General features: G+C 44.8%; 1 protein-coding gene across 2 annotated transcripts in view; it reads left to right on the top strand.

The window, feature by feature from the left end:
* Positions 1-23,459, top strand: part of LOC119181372 (putative peptidoglycan muropeptide transporter SLC46) — a 187,603-nt gene that overhangs the window by 111,627 nt on the left and 52,517 nt on the right. For both annotated transcript variants that reach the window (XM_037432592.2, XM_037432591.2), the window contains exon 3: positions 13,999-14,082. In XM_037432592.2, the coding sequence (XP_037288489.2) occupies positions 13,999-14,082 (84 nt within the window). The remainder of the gene's footprint in view (positions 1-13,998; positions 14,083-23,459) is intronic.

The raw sequence follows: 23,459 nt of genomic DNA, 5'->3' as shown, positions 1-23,459 counted from the left end.
CCTCGTGGGATTTCAAGCATTTCAATTGCGTCATGTGGACTGACTCCATGATCACACTGAGCTGGATTCGCGGAAGCTATAGCAAGTTGAGTCAATTTGTAAAGCACAGAGTGTTTGAAATAACGCAAACTACTGAAAAAGTGTTATGGCGCTACTGCCCGGGCGAAGACAATCCGGCGTATGTACTGACTAGAGGCATACCGATAAGGGCTCTACGTGCATGTCGCTATTGGTGGCATGGACCTCAATTGTTGTCCCAGCGAAAATCAAGCTGGCCTTCAGAACCCAACCAGTACAAACCGATAAACGAAGAGGCAGAGATTGAGACGCAACATGTTTTTCTTCAAGCGTCATCCAGGAACTTACACACGGTGATCGATATAAGGAAGCATAGCGACCTGCAGATGCTCTTGCGCGTCACCGCCTGGGTCTTTCGCTTTGTGGATCGATGCCGTGGACTTCAAACTTCACTCAGCGAAGCGATTTCGACACGGGAGCTAAGTAAGTCTGAAATGTTTTGGGTCCGACATGTTCAGCTAGAAGTATTCGCGAACGACGTCGAACAACTGCAGCTTGCACACCCACTCCCCAAACAGTCTAGGCTGATCGATATTCACGCCCCGCCACGGTGGTCTAGTGGCTAAGGTACTCGGCTGCTGACCCGCAGGTCGCGGGATGATATCCCGGCCGTGGCGGCTGCATTTCCGATGGAGGCGGAAATGTCGTAGGCCCGTGTACTCAGATTTGGGTGCACGTTAAAGAACCCCAGGTGGTCAAAATTTCCGTAGCCCTCCACTACGGCGTCTCTCATAATCAAATAGTGGTTTTGGGACGCTAAACCCCACAAATCAATCAATGATTGATATTCACCCTTTTTTGGACCAAAACAGACAGCTTCGGCTTGGCGGACAACTCGAGAGATTGGACGCCACATATGACGAAAAACATCCGGTCATACTGCCACAGAGACATCCTTTCACGTCTCTGGTAGTGATTGAGGCTCACTGCAGAGCTTTGCATGGTGGTGTGGCGAACACTATGATGCAAATACGACAGTGGTATTGGATCATCCGCGCTCGACAAGAAGTTAAGCGAATCGTCAACAAATGCTCTCTCTGCCAAAGGTACAATGTGAAACCTGGGAACGTGCAATATGCGCCGATGCCTGAAGAACGTCTTCTATCGTCACGGCCATTTGATGTAGTAGGATTGGACTTTTCAGGTACACTATATGTAAAGCAACGTGAGCTACATGGTGACACATCAAAAGCTTACATCCTGCTGTTCCCCTGTGCAACGACTAGAGCATTACACCTTGAACTGACGAGTGCGATCTCGACCAGCGCCTTCTTGCTAGCGTTCCGAAGGTTTCTTGCTCGCAGAGGAGTACCTGCAACAGTGTACTCGGATAACGCACTCGCCTTCAAGAGAGCGTCACGGGAACTCAGGAACATCTGGAGTGTCATGAAGAGCTCTCCATTCGCATCTTTTCTGCTGAACCACCGCATAGAGTGGAAGTTTATTGTGCCAGGTACACCTTGGGTGTGTGACGATGCGTCGAACACTACACGCAGTTTGGTAGTTAACGATTCCTCTCTTATTACTTCCCGATGTGGCATATAATATATGGTGTGATCTCGATCCCGAGGAGTATCCTTAGGCACCACTTCCGCGTGACCCATCCCCAGATATTGCCGGATTACTCTATCATATCGCTGCAACATTCCTTCCATCGTTGATAGCCTCCGTGTTAATCTTTGTAGACGTGATAGCGCGATTTCCCGATTGTTCCCTAGGAGCGGTTTCTTATCTTCCTTCCAAGGCAACACCACAGTGTATCTGTCGCTTTTCTTGCGAATGGTTTCATGTAATCATGTGACGGACTCATGGGAGGAAGGTGCCGTTGAATCTGCGATGCCCATTGCTTCTAGTTGCTAAATAGATTGCAAGATCTGCGAGGTTGATTCGTCATCAACAATTGCTTGTACTTTCAGAATGCAAACCATTAGGCTAGAGCTGCAGTCAAGAAAGGCTTTTAGGTGACTAGGTCCTTGTAGCGTCCATCAGAAAGCTGTATCTATTGCTACCAGTCCTGGAACTTCAGCACTTTTCACGATGCGTCCCGACATGATTTGCCAGAGGTGGTCAGCACCGATCAACAAGCTGAGGCTATTTTCCGTTTCCGCATCAAACTTCGTTTCGTCCGCAATGACCTTGCCTTCAAGACGCAGGTTCTGAACGAAATGGCTGTCACCGTTTAGGGAAGCAATATCGTGGAAGATAACTGGAACAACGATTGCGCGCACCGTGCAGGTGTCAGAACCGTGTTGGCTACGCAGAGGAACTTCCACCACTTGAAGTCTTTCCTCAGTACTTGGTGATGAACAGCCAAACGCATTCAGTGCAATTTGAGTTTCTCTCAGCACCTGTAGGTGTAATGTCTTGGCGAGATCTTCCGTGACGAAGGACGCTGGCTGGTGCTGCCGCTTCGAGTCCTCCTTGCACGGTCATCCAGCAGTCGGTTCTTAAAGGGCTTGCACTGCTCCTGACTTTCTAGCTCTTTACGTGTATAGATGAGCAGCTCCTTTAACTCCGCATCAGATGTAGCAGCTACCACGCTTGGCTCGAAGACGTTGACAGCAGACCCGTTTTCTCTCAGTGACTGACTGCGCTTTGCACGTGTGTAGGCCAAAATGATGTCGTACGGTACGGCTTTCTGTAAAATGTCAATCAATATAGCGGAAAGGCTAAGCGTAGGAATACTTAGTGCAGTTAGACCACGGATATTCGGCTGCACAGCATCGTAAAGTCGCCTAAGGCTGCGGACGTCGCTTCCCGACTTGATGTGAGGTAGATTGCGAAGCGCTACTAGGTGGTGTTGCTCGATGCGTTTTCGATTTCCGAAGCGTTCCTTCAATAACTCGATGGTGTCTGCATAACAGGCTTCGGAAGTCGGAAAACCACATATCGCAGCTGCCGCTTCACCCGCAAGGTAATGACGTAGATAGAAAAACTTCGTCGTTGTTGACAAAGCGTTGTTCAGGTCCCAGAAAACTGCTCCCAGAAAGCCGACCATTCATGTATATGGTCGGCTTTCTGGGAGCAGTTGTTGTCATGCCAAGGTTCGGCAGCCTTGAGAGGAAAATTATGAGAGGAAAATGTGGGGATCTGAGGCGTGCCCGCGACCATTTCGCGGGCATTCCGCCGTACGGCTGCTGTTTTTCCTTTTCCCCTGCTCTGGTAACGGCACTTGGCGATAGATGGCGCCACGCGCGGGCGCGGCACGTGTTTGCGGGGGTTGCGAGAATCATGAGGCCGAGTCACGTGGGCGCCGAAAAGTGTCTGTCCTCCGTTTGTCGGCGCCTGGTAAGCACGTGTTTCCTTCGTCCGCGTCCCCTTTGGGAATCGCTGGATTGTAGCCTGCCTTGGGGTCTTGGCATCTCCGACAGGCGTGTTTACTTGAGTACCATACGCAAAGCCAACAGTGGTGCCTAGTGCTTGAAGCGGTCGCACCACACCAAGCCGCACTTGCCGTAGACCTACGCGTACGAGGTTTGCCCTAACTCTCCCGACCAGGCCCAGTGGTCATCGTGAAAGTGCGCAGCGAAGCCGCGAGTGACCCTTTCCCGACCGGCGTCTCAAAGTTCGCCGTTGTCAGCTGCGACGTGCTGGTAGTTTCCCCTCATTGTGAATGTCCGCGTGCGGGAGCCTTTGCTCTCCGCGTCCTGGGAGCGGACGTTGTACGGTTGTTCGGGGTGCCGCCAAAGGCAATAAATTTTTGTGTATTTCCGTTATTCTAACACTGTCTGTTTTGCCACGCCGTGCTAAACGCCTTGTTCGGCGCGCGCGGAGTGGTGCGCTACACGCGAATAGGTGACGGAGTCGCGGCCCTGTGCTTCGCTAAGCGTGAACCCGCGGTGATTATCCCCTACGGTGAGTAGCGAGGTCAGCACAAACGTTATCACAGAACAGAATATTGAAGCAGAAAACAGAGAGGCAGGCAGCAGTTTCCTGAGAACAAGGTTATAAATAGGGGCAGTGCAAACCTAGCTATGTACGTACATTAAACGAAATAACAGCGGCAATGGTTCAAATCAGGTGCTAGCTTAGGTAAAAAAATGTTTAAATATTGGCCTGAACTACGCAAACAATGGTCGTAAAGCGTATGTCCTCACTTTTACCTGAAGAAATGTTGCACAGCTTGAAATCAGGTACATAGTTAAGCAAGCACAGATAAGGCCACCTCGCTAGCACCACTTGCGGATGACGTCACGTGAAAACCTCCTAATGAAGGCGCGTAGCGTCTACGACTGATTAGAAAGTGCGCCAATATTTATAAAGTGCGCCAATATTTGCACTGCTCACCAGGGTGCTTCGCGGTGCAGTTTCTTGACGTTGCCTACCCACACAGACATTGAAAGAATTTCACAACATCTTGAGAGTATTATTATAGACCACACAACTTACTAATGTAGAGTGACCTATTGTTTGCTTAAGGGTCCCTAGAAAACACGAAAAGACCAAAATGTGACTATAAATAACCTCACCAATAGAAAACGCCGTAATTAGGTTGGTGTAGCGCTTGTTTATAAACATTCATGATGACTGTAAACTGCAAAAAATAGGACAAAGGAGAATTTTGTTATATTCACCGTTACCTTATAGGTGAATGTGATAAAAAACGAAACTTTATAATACTGTGCGATGACAAAAAGTGAGCAATTTATTGTTAGCCAGGCCTTAGCGACATGTTAGAAAATCTTTCCATTCCGCGTATGGTGTCGGGTTAAAAGAGAAAATAAAAGGCCAACAGAAAAGAGAAATTATATGCCACAAGATTAAACGCACATATTAAGACGGTCAAGGTGAAGTGTCATCACAAAACAGGCAAAAAAACACCAAACTCCTTCTCTTAAAAAACACCTTTGACTATGATGCCCTGAAATATTCACAATAGAAAAGCGCATCCAGACCGTCGTCATATGTGTGTGAGGAACATCATTATCCATGTTTCCTTGTCCATGAATGTGATGCAGGGGCATGATAAGCACGTGACACTTATGTGCATCTTCAAATTTCTTACGTGGCACATACAGCTAAAGCTAATTCACGTATTCAGAGTAGTTCTATCAAGCGGTTAATAAATAATATGTGCGATCAGCGCAGTAAATTCACGTACACTTTAATAAAAATAGTTTCGTTCATTCGCATTCAAACATGAACGAAAACTATGCGCTATATTTATGCTTCAACACCTAAATAGTTTATTCTGCATAAGTGAAGCTGTTACACACGCTCAAACAGGTAGTCCTAGCAATTGGTTATACAACGCAACACATTTTTTGGTTATTTTGTTATTTTTGGTGACTCGAATACAGAGTACAACGCAACGAAAATTACTTACCTTCTGAAATGACAGCATTCTGCTGTTTATGCCGAATTCGTAAATTCAAACAAAAGTATTTGCACATCATAGTATCGTGTGTATATCTCCATTATAGAAGAAAATAAGTTCTGTGAGCACTCATTTCGCAGGACGAGGCATGCATCCCTCCGTTGTGAATCTAACTTCACTAAGCCTAATCACCAGTCGGCGTAAGAGTCATCCCAGAAAAACGTACTTGAATTCGATTGGGCCCATTAGCTCTACCTGAATTGAAGTATAACTTTTTAACAGCTGTGTCTGTATTTTCTTAAGAATCATGACTCATACACAAAGTAACGCAATACAGGATATGACTAACGGACGCAACCGCCCATGCTGAATCGACGAGGTTACCTGACAATGCACAAGCTGAAGGAGAAGTGCAGATCGACGAGATCGACGCTAAAGAGCTTGGGAAGAATTAAGTTGCGGATGGTTATCGCTGCGAGTATATTACGAAAACTTTTGGAAACTCTTGATATTGCTGATGCAATGTCAACACCACACGAACTTATCGTTTCGCGCGTTACTTTCTTTATCGCAGTGAGTGATGGCGTGCGCGAGCTAAATTTCAAATTCTAGTTCACGGTGGTTAATGGATGTCAATGCATGCACTTCCTAACTGGCACTTATGTGCTGCTTGGCCAAAAAAAAAACGGGCCATTGAAAATCCGTTTTACAGCAGTATTTCGAATTTCAGTGACATTATTCCTGAAGTTGACTTCTTATATCCGTATTGCTGGCGTTTAAGAAGATATATTCGTAATGACACAAGTTATAAATAAAACGATGCTTCTAATAGTATTTAAAAGTCCGTCTCATAGCAGGCTTTTTGTCTTCACTAAACCGTCCTGAAGTTCACTTTTTTGATCTGGCATGTAGTAAGTGTACGTAATACTTACCCTAATAAGACAGAATGTGCTCTTTTGTGCTATCTGATCACGGCGTGCATGACATCTTTTTGATGTTATAACCAGTCATTTTCCCGTCTTACTCTGTTTTGCCCTGCCAATTTTCGTATACATAAAGCTGAATAAATTGGACATTAGAACAGTGTCACTGTGTCGTCTGTGTCAAGGCGCCCTGCCGCAGTGGTCTTGTGACTAAGGTACTCGGCTACTGACTCGCAAGTCACGGGATCAAATCCAAGCTGTGGTGGCTGCATTTTTGATGGAGGCGGAAATGCTGTAGGCCCGCGTGCTCAGATTTTGGTGCACGTTAAAAAACCCCAAGTGGGCGAAATTTCCGGAGTTCTCCACTACGGCGTCTCTCGAAATTATATGACGGTTTTGGGCTGTTAAACCCTACATATCAATCAATCTATCTATCTATCAATCATGTGTGCCCTGGCTCACATGACATGTATGACGTGATTTTCGTGTTATTACCAGTCATTCATTTTAGCCGAACGTTCCTCTCATTCTGTGTGAGTTTTGGTAAACACCAAGCTAATGAAACGGCAGTAAGAGCTTCATGACCGAGTCATGCATGTCATGACTGATATCAAATGAATCACATGGTCTTGGTGTTATTACCACTCATGTATATTTCGCTCATGCTCTTATGAAAGCCTGTGAATGCTCGCATACATGAAGTTCACGAAACGGCCATGCGGACATATGGACGGGCAGACAGACAGACACAGGCAGACAGGCGGATGGACGTACGTGGCCAGCGCACGATTTACGGTTTGCCAATAAAACCCTTCGAAGCTTCGTCCCACTCATAATTATCAAATCTATGGATATGGTTTTATTTTTTTATTTTTTGCTGCGAAAGCTGCAATGACATCATAACACGGGTGACGCGTGACGCCGTAGTTGTCCGCCGCCGCCGCCGGTGTCCGTGATTCGTGTCGCACGGAAGTGGAAAAAATCTTAGTAAACGAAAAACACCAAAAACAGATTGCGAATCTACCCCGGTTCTGCTGCGTGCCAGCCCAATTTTCTACCACTGAGCCACGCCGATGCTTCGAACTCGCTTCTCTAGTGGCCTTAGGCAGGCTCGTTGTTGGGAAAAGAAGCGCGTTACTATAAGTAATAAGCAATTCAGAACATCAAAAACTAACCAGGCGCCACACAATGCGTATTGCGTAACGAGTGGGTCATCCAATTTTGATGATGATGATGATGATGGAGATAGTGATGATCACCTCTGATGAATGGCGCTTACCCACAGAGGGGGATGAGCCAAGAACCGGGCGCCAGGATACTTAAATGAAACTAAACTGAAAATAAAGCCAATCTGAAAAAGTAGTTTAAAATATTACTACCGAAAAAAAACAAAAATGTTTGCAGAGCAAGCGGTCAGACCATCTCTCGTCTTTGATAGACATAACTACGAAAAATAAACTAAAGATCTGAAATGGTTGGGGCTCACTAGCACGGTAATCTTTTAGTTGTGTTGATGTAATCAAACACAGTGGAGCATACTTCCCTGTGGCAATAACCAAATGAAGTTCTGCCAAGTGATAAAATTACTGGTAGATTTACTTGTAATCTTAGCTTTTGTAATGGGGCTACTAAACATCTTTTTCTCTGATAAGAATAACGACGGCAGAATAAAAAGAAATGTTCAATTGTTTCAATTTCGTTGCACCAAATGCATAGCGGTGACGCCTTGAGTCGAGCTTTGTTAAGTTAATAATTTAGTTGTGGAACTGCACAGCGCAATCTGGTATAAGTGACCTCTAACTGGCGAGATACACACCACTGTTTATTGCAGCAACAGCTCAAATGCCCGAAATCGTTGAATTTATCCAAATTACCTTTTCCCCATTGCAGGCAAGCATTTCGGAACCTAAGCGCTGTCAAGTAAGCCGTATCTGGCAAAACTGGGATAGTAGGCCCACCCAGAGATACTGCTGCTAAAGAGTCCGCCATTTCGTTCAAATATAATCCGCGGTGGCCCGGTACCCATAGCAAATGCAGTTTTTTTTACGTTTTTCGGTACAAAATGCCGAAACGTATTCATCAGCTCTGCATTTACTGCCGCAGAAAGTGAATTACAAACTGATAACGAATCTGTAATGATAACTGCTAATGATTCGCTTGATGGCAATTTGCGTAGGGTAACAACAATGGCCAATACTTCTGCAATGAATACAGGGGTATAACCTGGGAGTCGAATCGAAAAGGACCAGCCCAAAGAAAGAGAGAAGATGCCAACCCCAGCCTTTTCTTTTGACACAGATGCATCAGTCGTAATGATATTGCTTATCTTTAGGTGAGCTAGATAATCTGCTAACTGGTCATTTAAATACCTATGTGTCAATTGTTTCGCGTCATGAGGAAATATATCATAAAATTGTATGCTAAGCATTGACTTTAGGTTGTGTATTGGACCAATATGTTTAATTTTTACAATCAGTTGCTGTTGTAGCGCTTGTGCAAACACTATTTGCGGGGTGTGTAGTCGTGACCAATGGGTTTCGAAAAATAAAGCTGGTTCTTGAATGAAAGCGTAAAATGAGAGTCTTTGGTGGGATCTGTATATCTTTAACAATGCTTGCACAGTAAGAATTTTAAACCTATTTAGCAGAGAAGGCAGGCGAGCTTCCATATACAACACGATATTTGCAACAAATTTCGGTAGACCCAGACATAAACGTAACGCTTCTCTTTCCAGTAGTATTAGGGGTCTCATTTTATAAGCTGCGCTGCCAGAAAATAATACACATCTGGATTCCATGATGGGCCACACATAAAGTTTATATATCATTATTAGCACATCTCTTCTTAAACCCGCTTTACGGTTTGCGAGCTTCCGTAGCAACCCCATGGCCTGTGTGGCCTTGGAGTACACATCATCAATGTGACTTCTCCAATTTAATGTGTCATTATATAGGATGCCCAAATACTTAAGGGAATTCGCCGGCGGAATTCGGGACTTCCTCTGTACTGTAGAATTTTATTCATGTAATGTATGCATTCCTGAAATAAAGTTTGATTGATTGATTGATTGAATGAGCTCGTTACTGTACATTAACGAGATGTTGATAGGCTGCAGAAAAGAGAATGCAAGAAGCACACTTTTCTTTACGTTCAGGGTCATATGAATATTTTCAAGCCATCTTTCTATGATATTTAGATAATTTTCTAGACTTTGGTATAGGGATTGAAGGTCGGTATTACTTGCAAAGAATGCAATATTGTCCGCGTACACATATAACTGAATATCCTTAGTTGTTGGAATAGAGCTTAAGGAGATGATAAATAAAACTGGCGACTGGACAGCCCCCTGTGGTACGCCACGTGTCTGCTTATATCTATTCGACGAGTACCCATCTTTAAAGCAGTAATATTCTCTACCTCTTCAAAACTCCGACACCCACGCAGTGATGTAGTTGGGAAAGTGGTGATATTCCACCTGTTTTCATAAAATTGAATGCTCAACCCTATCGTACGCCTTAGCCAAACCAAGAATAACTAAAACACAGTATTGGCGCCGACGCCGAGCCAGTTGTATGCGACTCTCTGAATCAATATGCGCACACCATATTGAACTACCAGATCTAAAATCAATTTGATTGGGGTTTAATATTGTGTTATTATTAATATATTTCATTGCCCGGGCATTCAAAACTCTTTCAATTAGCTTAACCAGATTTGACGTGAGTGATATCGGCCTTACATTGTCCAAGGCGAATCCTTTTTTCTGCGTTTTAGGAAGTGGGATCTCTTTAGACAGCTTCCATTCCGCGGGTATTCAAGTTTTTGTCAAAGAAAAATTCACCAGATTAAGTACTTCAGTTGGACAAATCTTGAATATTACTTTTATTATTGCATTTGTTACCCTGTCTAGTCCAGGTGCTGAAGGAGATAAGCGCCTTATTATGTCTGCCAGCTCATCTAATGTAACCTCCTCGAAATCCTCGCCTGCCATTGGGTTCACAATGTGAAGTGGTAGAGTTGACATAAATCTATCTTGCAGGCCGTTCGCAATATTTTTTACTAAATCAGAGAGCTCACGGGGGGGAAGAACAGAAGAGTCAATATTTTCAGCGGGTGGTAACATCTTTTGAGATCTTAAAATTTTGAAGAGCGCTTTTTTTGTTTTTAGCCCTAGAAAGATAATCATGTTGTTTCATATTATAACGATCTTTTGCTGTACTTACTGTGCGTTTGAAGTCTGTATCTGCGAATTAATAATCACACCAATTTTTTGGACATTGGTTCACCAGCAGTTGTTTCCATGCAGCTTTTCGTTTTCTATAGCCCCTCATGCAGTCTTCAGTCCACCATGGACTAAAAGAACCTCTTGTGGCCGAGTCTAATTTAAAGGTTGCGTCTTTTACTGATCTTTTTAACACTGCACACAGACTAATAGCCCTAATGTCACCTTGTATGTCCTTGCGGTGATCAAATGTAGCCCTCAAGTCTTTTTCTAATTTTCTATGGTTGAGGAATGAGTGGGCCTTTTCAGCGACATGTTTTCTCGGAAAGTTCAGTACAAAACTAACAGGCAAGTGGTCACTGTTAGTAGCACAGCCTAAAGTTTTCCATGAACATATATTTAGAGAGGAGTTTGAAAGTGTTAAGTCAATGATTGATTGATTGATATGTGGGGTTTAACGTCCCAAAACCACATATGATTATGAGAGACGCCGTAGTGGAGGGCTCCGGAAATTTTGACCACCTGGGGTTCTTTAACGTGCACCCAAATCTGAGCACACGGGCCTACAACATTTCCGCCTCCATCAGAAATGCAGCCGCCGCAGCCGGGATTCGAACCCGCGACCTGCGGGTCAGCAGCCGAGTACCTTAGCCACTAGACCACCGCGGCGGGGCAAAATGTTAAGTCAATTACAGGTTTAGAGAGACCTTGGACAAAAGTGGCAGATTGCGAACTTAAACAAGATAAATTCTTGTCAATAGCCCAATCCCATAAGCATTTTCCGCTTAAATCTGTTTTAAAAACCCAAGCCACATGATGTGAATTGAAGTCTCCAGTGATTAATATATCCTTTCTGCAGGCAAAGAACATATCGTCTAGACTTCGTGTGTCTTGCACCCGGCTGGAAAATACGCATTTACAAACGAAAGGGGAGAACCGTCGGGTAATATTATGTCTACTATCAAAATTTCACAATCTTGAGTCACACAACGATAAGAGATTGTAGCTTTGTGGCTAAACTTTGTTGCTATCAAGACAGCAAGCCTACCACCTCTGCTAGGTCGGTCCAATTGAAATAGCCGATAATTTTTTTAGGTAAAACTTTTGGCTGGTTGAAAGCCAGGTTTCTTGCAGTGATATAATATCCGGGGAAAGTTATGAAGAAAGCTATGATAGGTCTGTGGCTGCGAAAAATATAGATCTGTAATTCCACTGTAATATGGTTAGTGAACCTATTTTGACGACAGAACCGTCGCAGAAACTGCGTGGTCCAAAATGTCCTTTCGCAAAAAGCCTCTCTTAGACATGTTCCATCAGAAAACTATTTCTTCATCACCTGTTATCTCTGGCGCATACCCACTTTAGGCACAATTCTTTAGTGTCGTCAGCCACTGCCTAAAAAGTTGCAGTAAATTTCTAGCAAGTGTGTAGCGGATACGACCAATCTACGAAAAATGACGAAAGATAGCATAGTGAATGCTAGCGTATTGCAAAAAAATTATGATTATTTATAGTGTAGTGGTTCCACAAAAGAGCATTTAAAAAAGGCTCTGAAAGGCCACTCTTTTAGTTTTCACTGTAACCTTACGTTTTCACCTGACGTGTTTTTTTTTTTTTTTACTATGGTGCATGGACGATGGCTTCGGAGGTCCAGCGCCAGCAAGTTTTTCACCGCCAGTCCCAATCGGACGGAGACAGCATAGTAACTTCAGCGTGGGCGTGGTTATAGAGTTTTTTAGGGGGGGAGGGGTCTGAGTTCCGTGATTTATGGCTGTGAACCTTTGTGTTTTCTATCTTCGGCAAGCAAATGAACAGTTACTGTGAACGCATTCTCATGAGTATTGTTGTGATGGTGCTTATAATGCATTATGCCCTAATAGTTCATGTCGTGATCGACAGGACCCACCATGCATGAACAAGAAACACCGGTTTAACAGCCCAAGATGGCGGTGCCCAAATGTTTTATGAAAAATTGTCTACCACTGCGCTTTTGTTGTGGCTTGAATGAGACGAGAAAAAATAGTTTGGTACTAATGTGTAATCTTTTACTGACTAGGAAATCACAGCTTCCTGTGTACGGCAGCAAAAATTGTGTTAGAAATCACACAAACACATAGGTGTATATTTAAAATGTAAGTGCACATCACTGTCATAAAAATCTTCTCTCTGTTGCGCAGAGCTCCAGCACCGCATCTATCCAAGGTAACCGCACCAATGCTCAATTTAAGCTACATGAGAACATTACTAAGAAATACGGGCGCTAACCGAGCCGATCAATCATATAACTCGGCATCTGATATGCATTTTACTCGGTATGTCGCTGTCAACTCCGGGTCTGCCATGTCTAGACAGGCCTGTCGCGAAAGCAAAATCTGGGCTCGGATACTTCTGCAACCTCTTAAGCACAATACTTAGTGCGGTCCTGTTGACATCCTGTGTTTCCCTTCCAAACTGCATTAGACTTTCTAAACGTGTGCCGCTATTCGCAGATGTCAAGTGCATCCTGCCTATGCATTTGTATTTATGTTTATATGAGTGAAATAGGATCACACAATTGTTTCAAATTATTTGGTAAACATCGTCAGGCTTCAATATCAACTGCTGTTGCAAGAGTGCATTGTGTGTCGGCTTTTTTTTTATGGTTAAAATCTTGCAAAGTCATTCACGCTAGTCATTATAAACAATATTAGGATAAACATCGATTTAGTTTTAATAATTGAAGTAACACTGCACTGGAACTTCTTGAATATATTTATTGAAATTCAACACTGTAATGAAGAAAGCCCAATTGCATTGGCGGCGTAAAATTTGCTCGGTGATCTTGAGAAGGTTATAAAACTAAATGATTTTGTTATAACGAGATATCCATTTATTCATGGTAAAAACAATAAATTTATACATTTAAAAAAATAATGAGCAATTCCAACATTGCATGCCGCTTTCAGTCCTTCAAAAATACGGGACAGAGTCTTCGAAAGTCCCTAAATGTCCTTCCTTGAATTTTAGCTTTTGAAACCTGCACGAACCGTGGTTTACATGCCCAAGCTGGAAATGTGGCATCACCTAGCAGATAACGAATGCAGTGGGAGTGAAAAGAAAACAAATCAGAATTTTCGCCTATATCCGCGTACGCAGCACTGTCACTGCTTTTTTGCGTATTATAAAAGTAAATAAATATGAAGCACGCTCGAAAAGTGACGATATTTATTTGCAGATTTGTTGGCACCGATCCTTTAGGGACGTTCAAAATGAAATGCGATCTCATAAACTAAGCTAACTTATTCATAATACTTGGTCCTCAAAGCCATCTGACTGCAAACGAAGCCATTTTCCTCAAGAAATGAAGATTCACTGTTGAAACACACACTTGTTCATTGTTTTTAGTTACTTCCCATCGCTCGAACAGTTCTGCCACTCCCGCTTTCTCCAAACAAGCGTTTACTGTATTGGTTTCGCAGGTTGCGCCATTGGGTCCCTGAGCAGCGTCACACCCGTCGCCATTTTGTCCAACGTGTCAAAACTGATCAGCAAGGACGAAGCTGGTATGTATTGGCCACCTTGTCAAGTTTAGCCTCATTTTAATTCTCCTAAATTGACCGTCCAGGAAATCTGTAGTCGAACCGGGTGCTTGTATAGGACACTTTGACGCCAGTCCCGTAATTTCTTCGTCACTAATTGTATGGTTGCGAAGTAGACTGAGTAGCAATGAGTAAAATCTTAAACGAAACGCTATTTCGAAATGCAGTCGTTTTCTGTTCCACGTGGGATCAGTGAGTCCAAAGATGCTCGAACGCTGTACTTGAGCGTATGGTTCAAAAACACTTCAGCATTCCTTATTACAGAATAAAAGTTTATGTTTATAAGGAGCTATGTAAATGCTTGCTTTACTATAGTGACAATATAATATGCGGCTTACAGTAGCCAAAGGAAGGTTGAAGCTTGGCATTGCCAAGAAAGAGCCAAATTGGCCAGTCAATTCCTTTTAAGAGAACATTTTGTTTGATAGAAAAATGATTGCCCTAAAAAGCGATAACGGACACTTGTGCTTAGAGAGTAGCTGAACATTGGCGTCACGTTGGACTTTAGAATATATTTTTATTTATTTAATAAATGTGAACCAATCTGCTGCGTACTGCAAGCACTTTTGGCGTTTATCCGCGTATCTATCTATCTATCAAGCTGCCTACGTCTGAGGGAAGTTTGTGTGTGTATACCTTTTTCTGGTGCAAACCGAGGAAGCTAGTTCTCGTATGTCGCTGCGGAGGTGAGAGTCAGACTGGTTATATGCAGTTGGTTTATTCACAATGCATGCATTCGGCATATTCCAGGATTCCTCTCCCCAAACCCTCCCCGCGCGTCTGTTATAAACACTGCTGCATAGGATCTCCATAAGCTTGTGCATGGTGTTCTCGAGAAAAATTCACGTCCCATGGTTGGGGTAAAAAATGGGTAAAAACTTTCGTTGTAAAAAATGTCAGGGACCCAGCAGGAATTAAATCTCTGTATTCGGCGTGGCCAGCAAGCATTCTACCGTAAAGCTACGTCTGATCTCGCAACTGCTTTTAAAATAAACCGTAATGTTCATGAAGTATCCATTGGAGATATAGCGGTTGCTATCCAATTTTATAAACGTTACTTTTGTACTCCTACGACACAGCTGTCACGTCGGGTTAAAATCACGCGTAGTTAAGCGCCATGCGCTGACGTTGATTGGCAGTTTATATCAACCAAAAATATCGTGAACAGACATTGGGGATTTCAATTCGAGAGCGTCAAAAAATCGGTGCATCTCCTTAAAGTGAAAGATGACAAGCGGGCGAAGCTATAGGTTCTGAGGTCCATAATATCTACGCTGAAGTCACGGACCTGTGGTTGCATGCATGGAAGGATGGACAGGTTGGCGTATGCACGGACGGCTGAACGTACGGGACAACTCACTGATGGACAAAAGGGCAGGTGGGTGGAAGAACAGATGGATGAATGAATGCGTGGTCGGGTGGACGGATGGATAGACGATTGCACGAATGGACAGATGGACTACGCAAGTAATTATGCATTGTGGTGTAGCACAGTTGACTACCCATGAAGCCAGTTGTTTACTCATGTTTTTGTTTCTTATATGTGAGGCAGCTCTTTGACTAGCTTGTGTAATGCTGTCCGTCCGTGTCTCCGTGCTAACGCGCCACGCTGCGTTCCTCCACCGCAGTTGCTGGAACGATGAAAAGTAGGTCAAGTCGCAGCTGTGCGTTGAAGTCACTTTCTGTCTCACCCGCAGCAGCTGCCTACTCCTCCCAACACAACTAGGTGGTGTTGCTCCTCCACCCCCTCGCAACACATTTCTCTCACACTTCACCCTCTTCACCACCCGTAACGTTTGACCGCACGTCGAGTAGAAACACTTTTTCGGCTCGTTTATCTGCTATGAAACTTACACTGAACCCAACGTGCCTCCCATGTTTTTTTTTGTTTCCAAGAAACGTTATTTGAGTAAAGGCTACACCAAGTTTTGCTTCAAACCGCTCTTCTAGCACCCGGGTCGACGCCCGTTTTACCCATGTCAACGGCGTGCACACCGCTGCTGCTTCACATCCCATCATGTTGCATAATTTTTGTTGTACAGGTGTTCAGTGTTGGTTTGAGTTTTGTTGGTTGTGATGGACGCCATCTATGTCGGCCCTGAGGAGCTTCGCCCATAAAGCCTGGCATCGGCGATGTTGACTCAAAGAATGCATATAACACCCATCATGGTCCCAGTAGGAATCTAACCTCAGTATTCTGCGTGGCCCTCAAATATTCTACCATAGAGCCATGTTAGGTCTCGAAAGTGCTTTTCAAGTAGACTGTAGTGTTCGTGGCACGTCAATTGTGGTTGCAGTTCTGGCTATCCAATTTTGTATAAACAGTATACACGTACTCCTATTATACAGCCACCGCGTTGGGTTGACGACAATTTTAGAAGCGCCTACCTCTGAAGCTCATTTATCTAGCAGTGTCTACAGAGCCGCCATCCTCGCTGAAACAGACGCTACTTAATAGCTTAGCATTTCTGTTGGTCATACCCATGTTGCTATTGGCATCGTTACGCAACAGTAAACATGCAACTGTTCGCCATGTGTCCTTGTGTACAACATTCGTACATACATTTAGCGTCATTTTGTAACGTTTCGCCTAATAAAACTTACAGCACAGTCACTTTCACTCCACCTGCTTCGCGTAACGTCGATTCTCAAGATATGTGGAATTTTCCGATTGTTTGTTTATTTTTAGTACTCTCAGTGTCAACATACATTACAGAGGAATGTGGTAAAACGTTAAACAGCAATTTTGTATGAACAAAGAGAAAGTACAGTCCAAGAATAGTTAATGACTGACACCTTATAGCATGAAATAAATAGCATAATATAGCGGTATAGCCTGAAATACATCTATTTATTTCTTTATCGTCGCAACGGTCGCAAGCATCGACTTGGTCCCTCCACCCAGCAATCTGGCGTCAACAATACCAGAAATATGGCGCGGGGAACTTGATCGGTAGGCCGCTGCTGCACCGTCGATAGCACATGGCCGCGGTTCTTACACGCCATGCAGCCCCCCGCCTGCGTCCATCAACGCTGCGAGCTTCGTCGACTCAAGGACGCTGGTACAGTCGCGTCGTCGTGCCTATATGTCTGATCCGCGAAACGACTCTGTGCAAAGGTCACCTTCCGATAGGGCAGCGTGGCAAGATTGTCCCGCTGACCATCTTCAGCAGCGAGTGGGGCATGAAACACCTGTTTGCTTTTACTGAGGCGTTCATGGACATATAGCCCGCTTCTGCTCACAGCGGCGTCGGTCACCTCTGTCGCAGTATCAACGACCTCCGGCATTCTCACGGCACGCAAGTACTCGGAGAGTTATCGCTGGCCACTCAACATCTACTACCGAACCAACTCCCAACAGACCTTCTGCAGTGATTCGCCGGCTTCTAGGCGGAGTGTGACGCCACCAGCCTCCACCCGCCACCATCGGTCACCGTCACCAGGTCTTCGGCGCCTCACTTCTCCTTCTCCACCGGGAAACTAGACGTCGCGGCCGATGGAGGTGAGGTCACCGGACATTTTTCACTGCGTACAGATATGCCTTCGCCAGTTTCCGTGCTACAAAATAGAGTCAGTGTTCTTTTAGATGGTGTCCCCACGTCCACGTTAGTCGACACGAGAGCAACTGTTTCCGTCATTAGCAGCAATTTTAAGACTCGTCTTGGTAAGAAAGTGATGTTCTCTTGGGGAAGCCAGACAACGTTTCGTGCAGTGAGTTGAGAACCGTTGCGCCCTGTGGGAGATTGTACTGCAACTGTTACTTTAGGCGCTAAATTGTTTATGGAAGAATTCGCAGTGCTCCTGAATTCTACTAATGACGTTATCCTGGAGATAGAATTTCTCAAAGAATGTGGAGCCACTGTGGATGGCGCAGTTGGTGACGTTTTACTGTCTGGTTTTTGTGAAGAGCCCGCGCGATGCAAACAGACTATTGCAGTCGTTGATGACATAGTTTTCTCAGCCCAGTCGATAGTTCAAGTGCCTGTTGAAGTTTGTGGTATTGCAGGAAATAACGTCGACGTTATAGTTCACCCAATCCAGCTGAGCTATGCGAAGAAGGATCTGGTTGTACCGCATTGCATGATTTCTGCAAGTAGTGGCAAAGCCTTGGTGGGTGGTCAACTCCTCTTTTCAGCCGATGGTATTGCCTGGTGGAATGAGGCTTGCCGTGTTTGAATTCGATGTCAGGAACAACGTTAACATTACAATCATTAGCAACTACAGGAAAAACGAAACTGCGTCTGATGTGGTTCGTCCTAGTGATGACATACTCATGGATGTGGTGAATAAGTCGTTATCGCCAGAGAAGAGACAAGCGTTAGTTCGGATCCTCTCCAACCATGCATCCGTTTTTGATTTCGCACTCAATTGCCACAGAATTTCCGCAACAATTTCACGCACTCGTCATATGATTTATACTGGTTCCGCCCATCCCATTCGTCAAAAACCATACAGAGTATCTCCGTCGGAGCGTAAAGTTATTGCTGAGAAAGTGGAAGAAATTATGTCTAAGAAAGTTGTACAAAAGTCGTCTAGCCCCTGGGCAGCACCAGTTATGCTTGTAAAAAAGAAGGATGGGTCTTGAAGATTCTGTGTATATTACCGGCAGCTCAACTAAGTTACAAAAAAAGACGTATATCTGCTTTCCCGAATCGACGACGTTATCGATTGTTTACACTCTCCTTCGTACTTTTCTTCCGTAGACTTAAGATCTGTATATTGGCAAATCCCCATGCATTCTGCTGATAAAGCAATAACGGCTTTTATTACTCCAGATGGTTTATTTGAATTCAACGTGATGTCGTTTGGTCTATGTAACGCTCTGGCCACGTTTGAGCGCTTTATGGACACACTTCTCCGCAGCTCAAAATGGAAAGTATGTCTTAGCTATATTGATGACGTTGTAATATTTGGCCTCACGTTTGAAGAACACAATCGCCGACTTCATGTCGTTCTCACGTGCCTTGAGAAAGCAGCACTTACCTTCAATTCCAAAAAGTGCCTTTTGGTGATCGTGAAACTCTAGTTCTTGGTCATTTCGTAGACAAACACGGCGTTCGGCCTTATCCCCACAGGATCACCATGGTCAGCACTTTCCCTCAACCACGCTCGCTACGAAAACTTTGAAGTTTCCTGGTCGTGTGTTCGTATTTCCGGCGTTTTGTTCCTAGGAACAAACGCCAGAAATACACCGATGTTCTGGGCCTTTTACTCATCTGCTCAACAAAGACGTACCCTTCAAGTGGACGAAAGAGTGCGAGTCATCGTTTCCTCAGCTGAAGCTACTACTCACTTCTGGGCCTATTCTTCGTCATTTCGACGCATCAGCCCCAAATGAGGTTCACAGGGATGGAAGCGGAACCGGTATCGGCGCAGTATTAGTTCAGCGTCACGGCGCCGCCGAACCTGTCATTGCCTGCGCGAGCCGTTCTAAAGCTAAGCGACATTACACCGTTACAGAGCAAGAATGTCTGGCAGCTGTCCTCGCCGTGCACAAGTTTCGCCCGTGCATATATGGCCGCCAATTCTCCATCATCACAGACCACCACTCACTCTATGGTCTAGGAGATCCAACCGGTTGTTCTGCACGATGGGCGCTATGTTTGGAAGAATGTCACTTTGATGTTTGCTTCAAGAGTTGCCGCCGTCACGCGGACACTGACTGCCTATCGTGACTTCCCCTTACTACGACTAAATTCGACGCCGACAATTCAGACGACTGTCTGACCGCTCTTGACTCACGGTTTCCAGGTTTGGAAGCGTTCCATACAGAACAACGTCAATACCGTAGTGTGGCTCCTTTTTCCTCACCTGCCGTGGATAAGCCGCATCAGAACCGATTCGTCATGATGGATGACATTCTTTACAAGTGAAGTTTTGGCGAAAAGGGGGCCCGCCTACTTTTGGTTGTTTCAAATTCTCGCGACCCAACATGCTGCAAGCGATGCAGCACGATCCAACATCTGGGCATTTAGGGTTCACCAAGACCTATCACTGCACAATGAAACGTTTCTACTGGCGCCGCATGCGTGAAGATACAGCTAAATACGTGACCAGCTGTGAGCACTGCAACGGTACAAGAGTGCAACAAGTGCGTCGCCAGGACTTCTCCATCCCATACCACCTCCAAGTTTTCTCTTTGAGGTCGTCGGTGTTCACTTGATGGACCCTTTCCCACTATCTATCACTCAGAACCGTTGGATTATAGTCCGTGTAGACCACCTCACTCGATATGCTGAAACCCCAGCGATTTCTGCCGCAACAGCAAATCACGTTTGTGACTGCCTGCTACGCTACATCATCCTCCGGCATTGGCCCCTTCGTGCCGTTATCAGTGACCGTGGCCAGAAGCTTGTAGCCGACGTCGTGGAAGAATTAATCCGCCCGTCTGCTTCCCAGTTTCGACATGCTACTTAATATCATACACAGACCAACCGTTTAACTGAGCGTGTCAACAGGAAGCTCTATAACATGTTCGCTATGCACGTTGATTCCAAGCATAAAAACTGGAACGAAGTTTTACCGTTTATTACCTACGCCTACAACACTGTGCTACAAGATACCACCGCTTTAGCCCCTTTTACTTCTCTACATTCGTGAGCCACGTACTACTTTCGACAAAACTCTCCGAATTTGAGAGCAAGAAAGCCCATCCCTTGCAAGATAGCCTGTCGCGCAGAGGAGACATGAAGCATCGCGCGTCTTCGGACTTTCGCTACCCAAGACCGTTCAAAGGCTCACTACGATAAGCGACATCGGCGTGAGTCGTACAGAGAAGAGGATATGGTGTGGCTGTGGACCCCATACCGCAAGAGTGGCTTGTATCACAAGTCTATGGCCCGCTATACAGGTCCCTTCGTTGTTTCGTCGCGCCTTAGCGACGTTACGTACGGGATATCACGCCTCACATCTTTTGGCCATCGCTCAAGGAAAACTGACGTCGTACATGACGCCTGGATGAAGCCATACCACGCACAATGCTAAATCGACCAGTGGGCATCTTCTGCAAAGGGGGAAATGACACGGGACATTCATTGAAGTGGGGTGGAGGAACCAGAATTGAATGTGTTCTGTGCCAGGCCTGACATCTGCAACCATCCAGCATCCCGCCCGTACAATTAACATCTGTCCAATGTACTGCAATATATATATATATATATATATATATATATATATATATATATATATATATATATATATATATATATATATAAGGGAAAGACGTGTATACCTAAGGGCTCGTCTTTCCGTGTTTTGAAACAATAATAATGAGATCTAGCAGACACTAATGCAAAGGAATATATAGGGGAAGTTATTAGAACAGATGTAATGTGACTAAGAAGTAGGAAAATTGGGTGAAAAAACAACTAGCCGTGAGAAGGAACGTGAGCAGGTATATATATATATATATATATATATATATATATATATATATATATATATATATATATATATATATATATGATGAGACCACGTCCGGTACGGCAGCAACCAGGTTATTCTTTTTTAATCCAGACGCACGAGCCAGAGAGCCAGCCCGCGTGACATACGATGATGATCACTACAATGGTTTGGTCATACAGATGAAGATGAAGTACATAGTCAGCGCTCACACTATTTTCCCCCCTTCGCGAAAGAGGGCAGCAAGTTAGAAAGGGTTGGGACGCCGAATATATTGTTTCAGCCGAGAGACGTGGGCGATCTCGGTGTGGCGGCGACGACGATCAGAAGCCGCATTGACAGGAGCAACACGATAGTTGACTTCAGATGTTCGTTCCAGGACGGTGTATGGACCGAGATACCAGTGAAGGAATTTTTCGCAGAGCCCAGGTACACGAACAGGTGTCCACAAAAGGACTTCGTCGCCTGGGCGGAACACAACAACTCGACGCTTCACATCAAGGTCGATTTTTCTCTTGTCCGGAATGGTAGCAGTGTTGGCACGGGCGATTTCATGGCAGCGGGCGACGCGAGCGGCGAACTCTTCCGGGAGAGATGAAGATGGATTGAAAATTGTGGACAAAAAGGTGGTGTCCAGAACAAAAGTCGGTACACGGCCATACACGAGAAAAAAAAGGGCTGAAATTCGTTGTACGCTGTATGGCAGTGTTATATGCGAACGTGACAAAAGGAAGTATTGTGTCCCAGTTTTTGTGATCTGGTTGCACGTACATAGAGATCATGTCGGACAAAGTTCGGTGAAAACGCTCAGTCAGACCATTAGTTTCTGGGTGATACACTTATGTGGTCTTGTGGATGGTGTTAGAGGCCTTTAAGACCTCAGCAAGGACATGTGAAAGAAATGTCTTGCCACGGTCACTAGGGAGCACACGCGGTGCGCCATGTCGTAAAATAATGGCGTGAAGGAAAAAATCGGCTACTTCAGAGGTAGCACCCAAGGAGGTTTAAAAAAAACTTCTGGAGTGGAGGTCCCCTATTCACGCCTACGCAAGCGGGTGAAGCCGGGGAAACCGGTTGGCGGCCATCTTGCTCCAGGCAAGAGAGAGCGCAGACAACGTATCCAGCGCGCTTCCGTGGCGGCTTTTTCGAATGAAACGGGGCACTTAGTGTAATTAATTTCACTCCCATTTTTTTCTTCGTGTTAGATAAACAAGATCTGTACAAAGCCGTCAGTTACGATATTACACGTGAGCCGTACGCGATTACGTATTAGCGAATATGCATTACAACGGTAAGCTGCTGTAAGTGCGGATTCGCTTGCAATTCTCGAAATGAGGCTCACGGTGGAAGCAACACAGGGGTAAATGAGTTTTTACTCATTCAAGGCTTTATTCATTCAAGGCTCATGGACGCCTCATTTGCCTTTCGTAGAGCTGCCTTGTACGACCTGCCAAACGGGTTTCTTGAGTTGAGGACATCAAAAAGACGGTCAAAAATTCGTATGAATTCAGCCGTAGCATGTGCGCCATTTAATTGCGGAAGCTTTAACGTAGGCTCGCAAAAGTCGAGTGCGTCTGCCACATATGAACTGAGCGTTTGCACGGCAAGGCGAACTTTCATCTTTTGTTTTGCCCACTCAATATGAGCTCTTGTCAGCCTGTTCCCTAAGTGTAGTCCCTTATCCCGTTGCAACTTCTCGAGTTCTTCAATAAAGGACCACCTGACTTCTGATCCATTCAGGTCAACAAGGTGGTCTACAGATTCTAGGCAGTTTCGGATAAGCTTTAGCATGTGACACGCATCTAGAATTACAGACACCTTGTTTGGAGAATCTGTTTGTTCTGTTGAACTGTTAAAGCTTGTGTCAAATTTAGGGAAGCTGTTCTTGAGATCAGCCCCTAGGCACCGAGCCATAGTAAAGTTCGAGGCGGCACCATCAA

Source organism: Rhipicephalus microplus, unplaced genomic scaffold (genome assembly GCF_043290135.1).
Source record: "Rhipicephalus microplus isolate Deutch F79 unplaced genomic scaffold, USDA_Rmic scaffold_14, whole genome shotgun sequence".
NCBI lineage: Eukaryota > Metazoa > Arthropoda > Arachnida > Ixodida > Ixodidae > Rhipicephalus > Rhipicephalus microplus.
The sequence above is the reverse complement of the archived record's forward strand: the minus strand, read 5'-3'. Positions and strand labels throughout refer to the sequence as shown.